The following is a 16,189-nucleotide window of genomic DNA, read 5'->3' as shown; positions in this document are numbered from 1 at the left end:
TTTTGCTGAGGAGGTGATCGAAGAATAAAATAAGTAACAGACAGAGAAGCATGTGCTAGATATACATATTTAATGGGCTACAAAAGTATTTAGCTTACAAAATACAGCATTTTTCTGTAGAAGTTTGTCTTCCAGGAGATGTGAAGTACCAGTGACGTAATTATTGTGTATTGCTCCCTCTTGTGGTCATATGAGAGACTGAGCTTGAGACAGAGTTGAAAAATTAACATTTTAATGGGACTATTTGGTAAAAATGTGTTTTTATATGCCATATTTTCAAAAGATTAGCAATATCTGCAGCTCTCCAATAACAAATAGAAAACATTTACATAATGTATTATACTGCATGTTGGTACTTTTGAGGAGATGTGAATATATGATACAATACCATAAAAATCTCTGAAACACAGTGAGCAAAGCTGTTGGTGAAGTGTCTCAGTGAAGGACTAGACTTGAACAACACTGCTGCATTTTATATATCCAAAAATAGAGAAAGAATGTTGCTCAGCTGTTTCACTTCAAAGCAGCAATGTGTAAACATAACATTTCAATAGGCAGCCCTTCAACTACTACTGTTAATCTGACAAATAAACTCTGGTTATCGCTCAAAGGGACTTTTTGCATGTTTGTGTCTGCACACTTGGACCAAGCCAAAGTATAAAGTGTATATTTTCATTAACTGGAGTCAGTGTGTGTTAAGAGAGACTATACTGAGGCCTCCGTGGTTGTGTTGGGGCTAGGGCTGGATGGGCAAGAGTTCTCTGGACTCCCAGGAGTCCGCAACATCGTTTTCCGCTTCCCGTTCCGCACTGTGAGCTCCTCCTTGGGCTTGAATGTCAGAGGCACAAAGCCGTCTGCATCTGCTACAAGTACAATCCACAGAGGACCTGGAAGAACAACAGAAGACTATTAGTGTGCGTGGGTGGTTTTTCCATACATCCAGGCACTAGTTCTTGATGAAACTCAGTCTGAGATGACTAGTCTTTGATACAACAGCAACAAAACAGTATGCAGCACACTGAATGGGAGTAAGCTGCTCTTGTTTAAAACCTGGTAATCTCACCTAGGCTTTTAATCACTTCCAATTATAGTTTACACACTGTAACAAAAGAACAGTGCTAGACTGATAGACTATACAGTTGATGGTGGCAATTATCAAAAATAATCTTAAAAAAATAAAAGAATTAGATAATCTATGTATCTAAACTTCTAGGTAATCGCAGGAGGGAAGCCCATTAAGCTTGCGGAAAATACTCACAGAGGAGACCTTCCAAGGATTTGCAAGAGTTTCCTCTAAGTAGTTTTAATTCATTAACCTTGTCACACTCTGTTACAACATGGTCAATTATAGAGCTGATGGAAGGCTTTAAAAAAGGCAGCTTAGTCACTGATTCAAAGTAAAAACAAGGCTCTTCTTAAGACATCAAAATGACAGCAAAGAATTTTTGAACGGGATGTCGACTTTTTGTTATTTACAACAACAAAGCTTGAAGAGTTGTTTCGTTTATGAACTTGGGCTGCACACACCATACATCATCTCCACTATAGTCAGGTTGAAGAGGTCCTGTAGAGCACGCAGGCAAAGCTTCCCGTCACACAGCAGCACAGGCCTCCGCTCATCAATGAACACGTTTTCTGACAACTGCTTCTACACATGCACAAAGACGGGAAAAGTAAAGAGAAAAAAAGGGAACAGATTCAGTGTGATATAAACTATGGAGCAATGCTTCATCAACAGTAGGCAAATGTGAGTAAAGAAACTGTACCTGACATGTGATATTAGCATAGGGGGGTTCAGAGGCATTGGGGTAGACACTCGGGCCCTTCTTGCCATTCTGGGTAAAATCTCTGATTTCTGTCAGGCACTGCTGTACGTCTGTGAAGCGAGTAAAAAGCCTCTCCATGTTGTGGACAAGCTGCTCCAGCGCCTGCTCCTTGGCAGGACTTGATGTCTTTTCAGGCATAGGCAGTGTTGACTCGGTGTGGAGTTTGTCTGACATCTCAAATCGAGGAGAACTGCACCGGCTGGAGTCTCTGCTGGCGTGGCCGGCCACTCCCAGGCTGGCCATGCGGTTGACATGGTCCATGTCGAAATTTTCCACCGTGATGGAGGAGGCACTGGAGAGAGCTCTGTCTGATGCTCGGTCAGAGAAATCCACAGAGCTGGTGATGGGGCTGGGCTCGCCGCTCCTCACCTCCTCCACCAGCTTCCGCCTGTTCCCAGGGGATCGAACTACTCCCCCTCCAGGCAACACCAAATCCTTTATCCCTGTCCGCTCCCTGTCATCTTTGGAAAGACTCTCAGAAAGCCTCCTAATCCCTGCACATATATTAGAAGTGGATTCCTGGTTGTGAGCAGAGGGGGGTGGTGTGGCAGGAGTCTCTCCATTGAGCATCAACTCTTTGGCCGTTAGACGAAGCATATATTTATCTGTGTTCGAGGATGGGAGGAACGCAGGATCGTTGGATTTCTGCCTGCCCACCATCAGCAGCAGCATCTTGTCACTGAGGAAGCAGACTCCTTTGGGCCTCTCATTCGTCTGCAGAGAGAACTGCTGAATGTTTGGCATTCCAGAGGCGGTGATGCAGTACACAAGCACCATGTTGCAGGTGTTGGAAGCCACTGCAACTGTGGAACCACGTGGGTCAAAAGCAACAATGTCTGGGACCAGGATCCCAGGGATGCTGACTTTGCGGGTGGTAGTGACTTTGCGCTCATATGTGACCAGGATGAGGTGAGAGGAGTCCTGACCAGAGCCTGTCAAAGTGTCTCGGCGGCGCAGATGGATAAGTGGGCTGGGGTCAGAGCGACGGTGCTTTGACAGGAGGTGGGTGAGATCTAGAGGGCCTGAGGTGGGGATGAAGGACCTCTCTGATTCAAAGGATCTCCTTCTTGAGTCCAAAAGACTGTCGTCACCCGACCTGACCACGCGCGGGCTTTGGTCTTGCAAGGACACGGACTCTGGCGGCATGTCAAATGCCATGCCTGCATTTAACCCACAGATTTTGTCCAGAGGAAGCTCTGTGGCCACAGCAACTTGTGCATCACCTGTGGACTCAATGGCACATATGTAGCCTCCCACATCAAAGATGGGGCAGAAAGAACAGGCAACCAGGCTCTTGTGGATGTCATTCCAGATGTAGGAGTGTAGAGCACTGCCTATAGCTACAACCAGGCGTGTGCCATCCTTAGTCCAGCATGCACAATGGATCAGTCCACTACCTTTGATGTCTGCTTTGATTCTTCTGTTGTCCACCCGTACAGAAAACAGCACAGATGCATCCCTCTTGGTCAACAAGGCCAGAATGTCCAGTTTAGGATGCCACACACAGCCTAGAGACAGCAAGGGGAAAGGCTCGCTCATCTCGCAGGTCTGAGTACAGAGCAGCTTGTTCTGCTCGAGGGCACTGAGCTGCAGTTGCCACACGGTAACATGTTTCTTGTGCTGAACAGCCAGCAATGCAGGGGAGTCAGAGCAGCACAGTGGGCCCCAGAAGAGCCCGAAGACGTGCTCAAACTGCCCAATAACGTTGGTGTCCCCAAACTTAACCTCACCATTGACGAAGTAGAGAGATGTCAGGCACACCTGCTTACCGTCCGTCCATGCTATCCCGTGCACAGGGTGAATGGCTTGGTGAAGAGTGTTGAGACCTGTCCTAAGCAGCTTTGCTTTACCAAGATCCATCTTGGCAGGTATGGAGAGGAGGAACAATAAAGGAAAGAAAATATCAGACTTGGACAGTTAACATTGATAAGAGACCTGTGTCTAATCTGATTGGTCCTGCACAGGAATAGCTATAGCTACCTATGCAGAATAAGAACAGTAAAAGCCTCTCTCGTGTCTCCCTCCAAGTACGTGCCTTAATCCCCTCTGCCTGAGCTGAGGCAGTGGTGACGACTTATAGCTGCTTATGCCTGAATGACCTTAACAACACCCATGTCGAGTTTGGACCCCAGAGCATTAACAACTGTATATGTGGAGCAGAAGTGTCTCAGTCAGCACAACAGTTACTCTTAAATACCTGCTGAAACTGAGATAATTACATTAAATAAGCTCTTGTGCACTTTCCTCATCCAAATGGAATAAAACAAAACACACAGGTTTATTTAAAATGACATGCGTTTAACATTAACACGAGTTTACTATATTAGAAGTGACATACAATAATATAATACATTTGTGCTCACATGCAGCTTTAATTCATACTAATTAATCAATAAGGGTAACAGTAACTCAGCAAGTATGATAAGCGCCTTTTTAATTGAATTCACACACAGTGGAAATGACTTGTTTACATGCATTTAGTTAGCCATGTTTATTTAGAGAGCTAACTAATAATAGGCGCATACAACGTGTACAAACATGCATTTCTAAAGCACACCTACCTTCAAATACCACAAGCATCTCACGAAGAATCCGTGTGAACCTTTAAAAGCGAGTTTACCATCTTAAATGTCACGTTTTGCCGGTCTAAACACAAGGAAATGTTCGGTTTATTTGACCCGGAAGCAGAGATAACTTCTTTTTTTTTTGAAGCAGAGATAACCGCAACAGTGCATTGTGGGATATGTAGTTCGGATGTAACTGAACCGTTTTTAACGCTTTGGCCGCATTGGGTCCTTGTTTACGTTTGTAAGTGCTATTTAATGTAAGATAACTCAAACATTTTGATATTCTTTATCAGGGATACAAAAATAGAATAGTCTTAAGACTATACGGCACTATACGTGCACATACGGCGGTTACCAGGCTGAAGACAGTATGCGTGGTGAAGTTGCTGATCTCCACTGTGACTCTGAATAGAAAATATCTTTGCTGTCTTTGAGGTTGCCAGGTCCGCTGTTTTCCCGGAGAATCTAAATACTTAGTATAGTATTTAATGTCAGCTTTGAGTTGACGTGTTTACGTGACAACACCAGAAAGAGAACTGAAATATTTTACTCAGATAAAAGTAATATTACTATAATAAATGTAGCTAATGTAAAATGTACTCTGAATAACAGTGACTTGTTTTTCAACAGCAGGTAGACGTCTGTCTTTCCTCTGTTAAATGAATTGCGACATTTACAAAACAAAATTAAACATAATGGCACACAACATTTAAAACATTTAGGGAGGTAAGATGTATCATTTTAGTGCAGACTATTCACAAAAGGTTTTCATACAGTTCAACCTTTTAAGATTCTATAAACTGTGGAATTTGATGACAATCCTTCTTCACTAACAAACACAGACAACAGTCAAGAATATTTTCCTTGCATTTTCTTTTGCTCAGTAACAGAGGTGACATATTTTTCCAAGGTATTCCAAACAAATGAAACCAATGACATTAAAAACTTTAAATAGTTCCAGTCAATGAGTTGTTTCTGCTGTGAAAGCATATTGTTCGTTTAAATAATTACATTACATAGCCTATTTATACTAAAGTGCTTGAATGTCATATGTATCCAGAAGTTATTTTAACGATTTTTTTTTCAGCTAATGCACAGTACACCTCATAATAATTGACAACGACTTTTAATGTAACTTTGTCATTCAGGCAGAGATTGGAGGAGGAAAGGGGCAAGCAAAAAAAGTTAGAGATCTCTGCATAATTATAAAAAAGGCATTCTAAGACTTAAGACTAAGACTGGTTAAATGGGTAAACTGCTTATAATGTTGTCACGGTGAATGTAGATGTCTTTATCTTTGTAGATATCTTTCTGTTTTGTTGTTACTAGTAGTAACTATGTAATTGTTTTGTTGACTTTGTTGCCTCTGGGCAGCTTTTGTCGTGCAGATCTGGCAACCCCAGTTTGGCTACAGCGGCAGCAGCTTCGGGTCGGTGCTGTACGCTGAATGCATGGTTTCCACCGATAACAGCCCGACTTGTAGCCGCAAATCGGTTAACACTGGTCGTCCGAAGGTTTTTTAGGCTGCATGTTTCAGAGTTAATCTATAAAGAAGCACAAACATGGGCGTGGAAGTTGAGACAATATCTCCCGGTGATGGTAAGTTGTTTTTATTCGCTTGTGTGAGCTTTTAATGCGGGGGTGTTGGGGCTCGGTACTTTACCGGAATGTCGTTCAAATCTTATGACATATAACAGTAACTTATGATTAAAAAATGTAAAGTCGGACTGTGCAGGATATTGGTTTTCCTATTATATGTCTAGCAACTAATAGTCATATTTGGGGTACAGTAGTAGTAATAATAATAATCTTTTAAACCCTTATTTCCACATTGTTACTCGTATTTGCATGACGTCTTTCTAGAAAACTCCTTACTTGCTGGTTGTTAAATGGGTGAACTATGTCAAGCTTTAATCTGCAAGATTCCTTAAATGTAAGTGTATGATGGGTATTTAGTAAATCGGGCAGACTTGTAGGCTTCTTGAAGGCTATATCTCTCTGATAAACGCATTATAGGCTTTTAATTGCCCCTTACCCTGGAAAAACAAGTGTCCAGGTCAAAGTTAATGTAAGGTTGAGACATACCAGACAATCAGAGCATGTCTGACTTCAGCCTGTCTGCAGGCATTAAGTAGTTGCATGGCATTCCTGCAAGGAACTCCTCACTGTTAATGCACAGGATTAGTCTGACAGACTGCGTGATGTGCACAAACACACTAACACTTGTTTTCCCTCCTCACAGGAAGAACATTTCCAAAGAAGGGCCAGACATGTGTTGTCCATTACATAGGTAAATAATACCCCTTTTCCTTGCCTTTAGCAACCGTGACACCAGGCGTCTTTCTTGTTGATAGAGGAAATTTGTCTATGTGTCTGTTTGTGTGTGTGTGTGTGTGTGTTTGTACATGCATATCTTGCTTTTTCAGCAGCTAAGGGTGTCCACAGTCTGCTGGCAGACGTGTGTCGCAGACATTTCTAAAGAAACGCTCAGGGAACAATCATTAGATTTTGACTTCAGGGTGTATTGTGGTGTGTCACAATACCAGTGACATTTTAGAGACTGTTGAAACTTGCACCATGCACTCAGGTAATGAGTGCACACACACACACACACGTGCACCCCCCCCCCCCCCACACACACACACACACATGCTTTCATTTTCCTGTTTGTCTCTTGTCAGACTGGCCTATTTTGAGACGCTGAGATTGTTGGGGAATAAATTTGGGTTATTCTGTGCCTCTGGGTTGGCAGACCAGACAACTAGGTCAGACAGAACGTAAACAAAATCAAGTTCACATGTCATCTGTCTGTCTGTGGGTCACACGGTTATTATATGGTCATAAAAGTTATTGCATGTGTCGCGGTGTTATCTCTCTGAGTGTTATTGTTTGACGTGTATTCATGTATTATCGTGTTGTAACTGATGATTGGAAATTCTCCACTGACTGACTATAGTAGCATCAGCATCAGTTTAACTGTGTTTGTGATTTTATGAGGAAAGATACAGGGCGACACTTAATCTTAATATTTTGTAACTAATCTTTGTTGTTCAACTTTATTGGGGACAGTGGAAAAAGTAATCAGATTTTGCCGTCTAGCCTGATCCTTGCAGAGATTGGCTGCTGAATCAGTATCAAATTATCCTGTAATCGGAAATGATGCATTTAACTGGAACGTGGGGGTTTGGTCATTGCTTGGCATTTCGCTCGTAGCTCCAGTTTAGTTAGACAATTATTTAAACATATATTATTTAAGATTTCTGCATTAAAATATCTACAAATTGACTACATTCATGTTATTTTTTTATTACAAACATTAGCCGAAAGGTGTGTGACACCGTCCCCCTATGAAACCTATGAAGGAAATATTCAGTACTACTAGTTATTTAGTGTATTGACTTTTTATTGTGAGTTTAAGATCATAACTACTCATTGCCTTTGCTTTGTGTTCTTCCTCTGAAGCTTCAACTATGTCTGTTGTTACTGCTTTGATTGAAACACCCCTAAGAGCATACAATTACACACTGTGCATTTAAAACAAAAGCTTTTGTGCTACAGTGCTACAACCTGACAATATCCTGTGCGACTAAAGCAAGCTTGTCTTTTACAGAAAGCAGAACAATATTCAGCTTATTGTATGCTTCATTTAAAGCCACCGCCCTCCTTTTTCTCCTTTTTGACTTGCAGGATTTCCCCATAAGCTCCTGGTATTTTAGTAGTTAAGCCAAAGCAGGTTTCTCCCCAAATGAGCACTGAAAGGTTTGCACCATTTGTATTATTGTATCATATTGTATTGGCTGAGGAAATGAGTTAACTGTAGGTTACGAAAAACATGTTGTGGTATTTTTTCAAGATACGGGCTCAACTCTAACCACAGTAGAGTGCGACACGAACCAGGATATTGTTTGAAGATTTGCTTTGCAGCTATGTGGCTCTTAGTTCAGTTTGAGTACTTTATCTAGTGTTATTTAAGAAGGTATTTAGCTTTTACATGACTGGAAATGGAGTGAATGAGTGAGTGTATGAACCCCTTTGAGGTTTTTTTGTGTCGATCATGTGGATTAGGCACCCAGGAATTTGCATGTAAATAAGTTAAACAACGGCATCAGATCAGCAAGCTGTAGTAAAGACAGAGGCTAACCCACATTTGTTTTATTTAAAAGCACACAGACAAGATTAGTTGGAGATCTAATAAAGGGATAGCACTGATAATAGAGGTAACTTGGCTGTAGCTCTGGGATGTGAAAGCCTGTCCAGCTGGCTGCACAGACTGCACCCTGCACTGATATTATTTTTCCCAGACAACACAAATAAACAGTGAGAGTAAGAACAGACCACTCTGTTTGTAGCATTCAACATTAGACACTGTCTCACTGCTATGTCTTTTTGATCCTCACTTTCTCCTCTGGGATTTTAAACATGCAGACACACATGCTACGGAGACATTGAGAGACACCACAGACCTCTAACTCTGATGAGCGTTACTGTTGCCCAAATTAAGAAAGTGCATCATTGCAACAAGGCAGGTAAAAGCTTAGATGCCGTTGTTTCGCACTCACAATTGTTTCCTTTGTTTTGTAGCTGATGGCGACAGTGTGTTTACAAAGAAGCAGCAGCAGCAGCACTGCAGACCAGCAGGCTGCTGCAGGTCAAATTGGCCTGGGATTTGTTATCTATTTCATTCTTGGATTAGCTTTCACAGGCCTTGCTGTGGTAGCACTCATGCATGCATTAGCTGCAGAGTCCAGTCACTTACTAATATACACAATACTGGCCAAAGGATTGGAAATCAAATGAATTGATGCATACAGTAGTCACATCATTGATTTGAGGAGTTGCTGAGTCAGAGTCAGGCTGTGTAATGAAGTCTGGCATTAGGCTGTGATGACAAACAGTCCAGTCCACAGACCAGGGGCATGTTCTGGAAGCTCAGGATAGGTTTTCATACGTCAAGTTTGGCTTAACTGCTGAATAACCAGTGCTCGAAAACTCCATGACATTTCCTTTTCTTAGTTTTCTTTAGTAGTGACACATACTAAACACAGACACTCTTTGAAGTTTCAAGTTCTTTAATTCTCATTAACAAAAGCTATTACTTTGAAAACAAAAGAGATATTACTGTAATATAATTATTCCCTAATTCCACACTAACACCATTGTTTTTAGCAACCATAATATTATCTCCCCACTACATTATTACCATACTATCATGTTGTTACGTTACATCTGTAAATGCATCTGAACCTTACTTTGACTTTCTTTTCCTTTTCTTTCCCCCTTAGCCTGAGCTAAACAACACTGACCACTCTCTCACAGGTATTAGTAAGTTAATAAGTTAATAGAGGGATTGACAATTGACCCTGGGTAACTATTACTTTATCCCTTTGCAAATGTCTGTTCAACAAATACACAGACAGTTGTGTCGTTATAGGATCTTTATTTTCAGATTTCCACCACAGCTGCCAACGCTGTGTGCATTAATGTGTGACGAGCCAGTTGTCTCTAATGTACAAAAATATTGATTAGTGTGTTGATTGCTTTTCTAATGAAACACATTAGAGGGCAGAGATTTAATTTCTCCCCGTGTTCTGAGTTGAATGAGTCAGAGCATTAATACTGGGAGAAAGTTTACTCTGTGGTGAATTAATTAGGCCTGTCGTTCAGTTCAATTGAAGCAATTGTTTTTTATGATGTAGCAGTATGATAAACTCTCTCTGTGTTTGTTAGGGGCTGTTTTAAAAGCAGAGTGGACACATGGGAAGTGTGGAACAATAAAACCATTCAGTCATTGATAAAAATGATCTTTGACTCTTTGACATTTCTCTCTTTACAGTGAATTTGTCTGATGAGTCAGGAGTTGAGCTGGTTTGATTTGGGAAACATAATCTGGAGTTCATTATTTAGTGTATTCTAGATGTAAAGCAACATGGAGCATGACCACATGACACCATCAAAGTATTAATTACAGTAATGCAAGGTTGGTAACCATAGACTATGTATGTAATTGTGATTGCTTGTTCAGCCCTAGTTTTGATCTCAAACTTAAACCCCAGCAGGTTTGAGGATTATCACCAGTTTCCATGGTAATTTACCTCAATAAGAAGTGCAACATTACATTATTGTGGGGTTGTATCTCATAAACCACAAACCCTGCTGTGTAGCACAGGTCCCAGGAGCATGAAGTGTAGGAGCGGCAGACTGACTGCACGTCATGCCTAAATGTGGACGTCATGCCTTACCATGTTTGAGCTCCAGACTTCCCCGTGAAACACACTGAGGTGAAGTTGAGCCCTAATGGCTTTTGGAGTGTGACACCAAAATAGACAGACCAAGTTGTATGTCACGAGATGCCAAAATCCACCCTCCAATGGAGACTCCTGCTACTGAGTGCCACAGGAAATGTCCGGCCCCAAGAGCATGGAGCATGGTTAATGAAAAGCAAGAATGTTTTTAACATGCAGCATCTAAATGAGGGACGAAAAAAAAATCCTGTGTCGGTTTTAGCTCTTGGTGAATTATGACACCCTGTTGTGTTTTTTTCACAGTGCAGGGCAACAGAAGTAGATGTCACAGCAGTGGAGAGTCACACCTCAGTCATGGATATAAATTCATCTTAGACCTCATTACATAATGGGCACTCAAAGAGGGAAAGTCTTATCTTAAGATTGAGTTGTCAGTTTGTGTTTGACAGGTTTTTAAGGCTTGTAGTTTGATAGAGAGTAAGCACAGTGTCTTCCTGCAGTGACTTTAAAGCACATAAATAAGCATCTAACAAACCCTGACAGCCTCTATGTTAGAATTGACTTGTTTGACTTTAGGATTGTCTTATAAATTAGGATAAGACAATACAGGGCCAGGCATGAACAAGATTTTGTTCCTCCCATTGAGACGTGCATGTTTGCAGCTGTGAAATGCGGCAACACATAGAGGGTTTGTCATAGACAGATAGCTTTACACACATCTCATTTCACCCACACTGGGGGCAGAGGGGGTTGTTGTGCTGGCAGCCATCCTAGACAGGGGTGAGACAGGATACAGTAAGCAGAGTAAAAATAACCCCACCCCTGTGCACTGCAGCTTTTTGCAAATCTAGTCAGAGCACTAACATGAGAAAGCCTGTGGAGAGGAGAGTCTGGGAGCCAGCCTCAGGAAGGGAAGGGTCCGGCTTTGTGATAACAGAGCAGTGATACAAGCGGGGTTTAGGAGTAGTTTTGGATGTCTTCTCTTTCCTGTCAGATAAAGTCAATTTGCTTAACGCTCTTTGTGTTTGAGTGCTAAAACTGCAGTCCACATAGGTTTTACCCAAGTGGCAACTGGGTATGACTTCACCCAGAAGAATCTGAACTCCCGCTTTGAAGCCTAGAGATTTGCGATTTGATTAGCACCATGTTTTGCGGTTTCACAACTGGAAATGTGTCGCCTGCAACCAGGCTCCTACTGGACTACACCAGCTGTCAGTCACAGTGGTGTCCACTCGTGATTTATAGTCTATCTTTCTCTTAATGGGACCTTTATTGTCTGCCACTGGAGCCAAACCCAGCTGACATAGGGTGAAAGGTGGGGTACATCCTGGACAGGTCGTCAGTCCATCGCAGGGCCAACATATAGAGATGAACAACCATTCATGCTCACATTCGCACCTACTGTCAATTTAGCGTGTGCAATTATCCTCTGGTTGAGAAAACCCCCACACACACAAGAAGAAATTGTTAACCACACACAGAAAGACCCTTGGTCGGACAGGGCCGGGAACCCACCCCCTGAGGCAACAGTGCTAGCCACTATGCTGCCATGTAGCCCTAATGGGAACATAATTTACAAAATTGATATTATGTTCTTTTGATGAAGGCCTGAAACTAGCAATTGAGACCATTGAATTTATAAATCAAGTGAGAAGTAATTGACTAATGACTAATTTTACCATAAACTTCCCTTCTTTTTGCAACCGGAGGAGTTTCCCCCGGTAGCTATTCAATATATTTTTACTTCCGTTTACTTCCCATTTTTTATTTGTATGGTGGATTGTTTTAACCCTTCTGCTGGTCTACAGTGGCCCTTGCCAATCCACTTGGAGGTGTTAGTGTCTCGTATTTATGTCATAGTTAGAAGTCATGAGTCAAAAGCATGTAAAGTGTGTAGGTGTACAATATCCATCCTACGTCAGCAGCAGCCTCTCAACAGTCACTTCAGACACCAAGTCGGGTTCATTAGTGCAATGCCTAGGATACAATCCCATCCCTCACTTGCGCATGCTGCCAATTAGTGTTTCCTAGCAAATTGCAGACGCCATGGCCAGAAACTGAACCCACTTTTTTTTTTTTTACAGTCGATGTGAGAAGGTTTTTCCTCTCTGTCGCTCGAATGCCATGTAGCAGGTGGCATTCGTCTTGTACTTGATGACTCCGTAGCTGGACCAGGCCCAGCCCGCTGATATCTGGCCTACTGAGGTTCTTGGAAAAGATGGACCTACTAAGTTTAGAGAGCATGAAAGTGGAGAAGGAGGAGTACAGTACCAACATTCGTGACAAGATGAGCCAGACACCACTGCTAAACCTCAGTTAATGCGCAACTTTAAATGCCAGATATTCACACTTGCTAAATTACTACAGAGATTTTTTTGACTTGACTGGGTTAAAAAAATTGCAGTTTATGTCATTTTGACATCACATTATCAAATTATGCCAATTTTTTTGTACAGCTTCTAGAAAACCAGACTATGTCTGTTGCTATTGTAGTGCATGCATGTTGTAATGCATAGTATTGACAAAATAATAATGGCATATAATGGCAATTAGGGGTGGGAATGACAGGGTACCTCTTAATATTATACGATACAAGATACATGGTATAAATACATAATATCACGATACTCATTATATTGCAAGACAATCATGTAGCGATACGTCAGGGTATCTGTCTAACTGAAGGAAACAAAATGTTAGAGAAGGTAAAAGAGTAGGATTGCTCTATTTATTCACAACATAGAGAACAAAGTGTATAAAGTCTATGTATTGAACGTGGATGGGGCATCTCGTTAGCTTTCGCCACCATTATCCCACTGCAAACTCCCTCTTCTTTGGCCTGATAATTTGTGCCCAAGTTTCCCACAGGTGACCAATATTTGGCCAATATTTGCCCTGGTGTATCGATTATCGTATTGCATGAAGAAGGACGACGATATATCACTAAATCTAAATTTTAACCCACCTCTAATGGCAATGTTAATTGTCTTTGTTTGTAAGTGTGTAATATTAAGTCCTTTGGCCACAATAAACAAGTTATCAGAGAAACACTGCATCAGCTAAGATGGTAGTTCGGATTCCCTCGACAGAAAGTGGCAAAAGTCAAACAAGAAACCTCGAATGCACTAATCGAGAAGGGCCTAGTGTTTCAATGCCTTTAGTTGTGTTAAATGGCCCCAGTGTTATAATCATGCCTGAATGGCTGGTCAGTGTTCTGAAGGAGCACAGTCCTGCACTGCTCCGCCTTTGTTAGCCTTTTCTCCCTGTAGTCTAGACACAGGCAGGCATTGGCCCAGTTAACTTTAAAAATAATCCACTAAACCAGGCCAATGCTTCCCGATTCACATTCCCTTTGTACATTTGGGTAATTGAAACAGACCCAAGGCCCTGATAAGGAATGCCGCCAGAATAATTCCTCAGACTGGAGCCAGCGCCGCTTTATTCTTTAAATCTGAGAATGTTCTCTACGAAAACATTAGCAACTGAAGGAAGGGTGTGCGCTGATAATGAAGTTAAGGCCATGGAAAGAACAACATAAGAGCATGTCTTGCTCTGAAATGGCCATTAAAAATAGTATAATCACCAAAATCGGAAATGAATTTTACTAAATGCCTCTGAACTGTCTGAATTGTATTGATGTAATGTCTCTTTTGGTAGGTATGCTGCAGAATGGGAAGAAGTTTGACTCCTCACGAGACAGGAACAAGCCCTTCAAGTTCAAGATAGGACGGAATGAGGTCATTAAGGGCTGGGAGGAAGGAGTAGCACAGGTAAGATGGAAGAGAAAGGGCAGTGCTTCTTTGACACTTTGTCACATCATGTGGTTCAGCAATTATTTCACCAAGTGTGAAATAATATAGTGATTTAGACCGAGTTGCATGTGCTTCTAATCTTAAATCTTAATCCTAAATTTGAATGAATTAACATCTTCAGTTTCAGGTTCCTGATTGTGCAATGTTTCACAGAGCCTTGTCTGATTATGACTCATGACCACTGCTGAGAAAACTTCAATGTGATTATGATTAAGATGAATACATGTCTCCAGAATGCAACTAAGAATCCTCCACATTTAAAGCGAATTATAATCAAATATATTTCTGTCTGAGTCATTGCTATTAGTTACATGTCTGTTTGTCACAATAGTGAGAGAGAGGCTTTTAAGAGAACACACCAGCAGAATAATCAATTGTGTATCTTTGTTTTCTTCCGTACTTTAGATGAGCCTGGGCCAGAGGGCTAAAATCACTTGCACACCGGACATGGCTTATGGAGCTACAGGTCACCCTGGGGTCATCCCCCCAAACGCCACACTTATATTTGATGTGGAACTGCTCAAGCTGGAGTGATGCGTGGTATGAAAATAAGAAGGCCAAAGGTTAATGAGTTTGCATTCGCTACAGCCTGTTTCCACAGGGCGCTGTCTCGCACCATCCACTCACTCCTCTATGATTTCTACAGTCTTCTTTCGTTCAATACTAAAGATGTTTACTGCTGCTTTGTTGCCATCGTGTCATAAATGCACACTGAAAGAAAGACTTTAACACACACCATGTTTGGTTCGTTTGTTTGAGGTGCTTTTTTTGTTCAATGCCGTATGAAGTTGTAAATTTTGTTGAACCAAGATAAAATCAGTCATCTGATGAAATGCTGTACTACACTGCAATCAAAACATGCCTTACAGTTTTAACAACAGAGTACATGTGTTCAAAGTAAATTACTTATGCTCTGTGTATTGACTGGGCATTATGTACCACTGTCTGCATTGCCACTTTGGTTAAGGTTCGTCCTGCTAAATGCTCTGAATGGTGTTGCTATGTTTAGTATATTTTATATCCCTCATAAACGATGACTGCAAGTGTACAATATCCAATCTAACCCAATTCAATACTGTACAGAACACTGTAAGAGCCATTGCTACTGCTGTGACAGTTTATTGACCAACCCTTGAATAAAAATGGCATGTACTGTGTGTTATTTGTGACTGTGATTGACTGAGGGAAGGGAACGGAAACCATGGCAGGGGCCTTTGGGCAAACATCACCTCCTAGTGGTGAATTGCATAAGTCCCCGCCTGCAGAGGAAAGTGTACTGTGAATTACTATGTTAATGCATTGCGCAGACTGTCTGTTTCTTATAAGATGTATCGTCCAACAAATGTAGGCTTTTATGGTTAAAAGCCTGTGATCCAATGACTCAGGCTGATTTGTAAGGGCATCGACATCTGGTTTTAAAACAATAAAAACACTGAGAGCACAGTATCTCTGAGTGCACATTTGAAATCACATTGTGGTTGAATGGGAAAAATAATGAAAATCCTCACAGCTATGTTTCAGAGACCTAATAACTGGACTTTTAGCAACTTTGTAAAGAGAGTTCTCGAAAGGTTCTGAATAAAAATGGCTGTATTCAGCACATTGATATCTTCTACTGTACTGAATATCAGATATTTTTTTATTGTAAACATTTAGAGAAATTTCAAGTTAAACGTCCCATATTCACACTTGTCCACTCGAAAAAATGTCAATGTTAAGATAAAAACTACATTTTCCATAGG

The 16,189-nt window shown here is 41.4% G+C and overlaps 2 protein-coding genes across 2 annotated transcripts; one reads left to right on the top strand and one right to left on the bottom strand.

The window, feature by feature from the left end:
- Positions 1 to 51: 51 nt before the first annotated feature.
- On the bottom strand, positions 52 to 4,796 carry wdcp (WD repeat and coiled coil containing). The gene is made up of 4 exons (XM_058612816.1): positions 4,388 to 4,796; positions 1,767 to 3,686; positions 1,528 to 1,648; positions 52 to 887 (listed from the first exon to the last, which is right to left on the bottom strand). The coding sequence occupies exons 2-4, from the start codon at positions 3,684 to 3,686 to the stop codon at positions 706 to 708; spliced, it is 2,223 nt and encodes a 740-aa protein (XP_058468799.1). The 5' UTR covers positions 4,388 to 4,796; the 3' UTR covers positions 52 to 705.
- Positions 4,797 to 5,797: 1,001 nt separating this feature from the next.
- fkbp1b (FKBP prolyl isomerase 1B) lies at positions 5,798 to 15,604 on the top strand. Its single transcript, XM_058612820.1, has 4 exons — positions 5,798 to 5,992; positions 6,636 to 6,683; positions 14,293 to 14,405; positions 14,853 to 15,604. The coding sequence occupies exons 1-4, from the start codon at positions 5,956 to 5,958 to the stop codon at positions 14,979 to 14,981; spliced, it is 327 nt and encodes a 108-aa protein (XP_058468803.1). The 5' UTR covers positions 5,798 to 5,955; the 3' UTR covers positions 14,982 to 15,604.
- Positions 15,605 to 16,189: the final 585 nt, after the last annotated feature.

The sequence above is a fragment of the Solea solea genome, chromosome 17, assembly GCF_958295425.1.
Source record: "Solea solea chromosome 17, fSolSol10.1, whole genome shotgun sequence".
Lineage (NCBI taxonomy): Eukaryota > Metazoa > Chordata > Actinopteri > Pleuronectiformes > Soleidae > Solea > Solea solea.
Note: the sequence above shows the minus strand (reverse complement) of the source record. Positions and strands in the feature narration are given on the sequence as shown.

Bases quoted from the DNA above. Each gene is read 5' to 3' on its own strand.
- wdcp (XM_058612816.1), bottom strand. From the start codon at position 3,686: ATGGATCTTGGTAAAGCAAAGCTGCTTAGGACAGGTCTCAACACTCTT. The intron at 1,649-1,766 runs GTACAGTTTCTT...GTGCATGTGTAG, and splicing joins ATGCTAATATCACATGTCAG to AAGCAGTTGTCAGAAAACGT. The intron at 888-1,527 runs GTGTGTGCAGCC...TTGTTCTTCCAG, and splicing joins TATAGTGGAGATGATGTATG to GTCCTCTGTGGATTGTACTT.
- fkbp1b (XM_058612820.1), top strand. From the start codon at position 5,956: ATGGGCGTGGAAGTTGAGACAATATCTCCCGGTGATG. The intron at 5,993-6,635 runs GTAAGTTGTTTT...CCCTCCTCACAG, and splicing joins GACAATATCTCCCGGTGATG to GAAGAACATTTCCAAAGAAG. The intron at 6,684-14,292 runs GTAAATAATACC...CTCTTTTGGTAG, and splicing joins ATGTGTTGTCCATTACATAG to GTATGCTGCAGAATGGGAAG.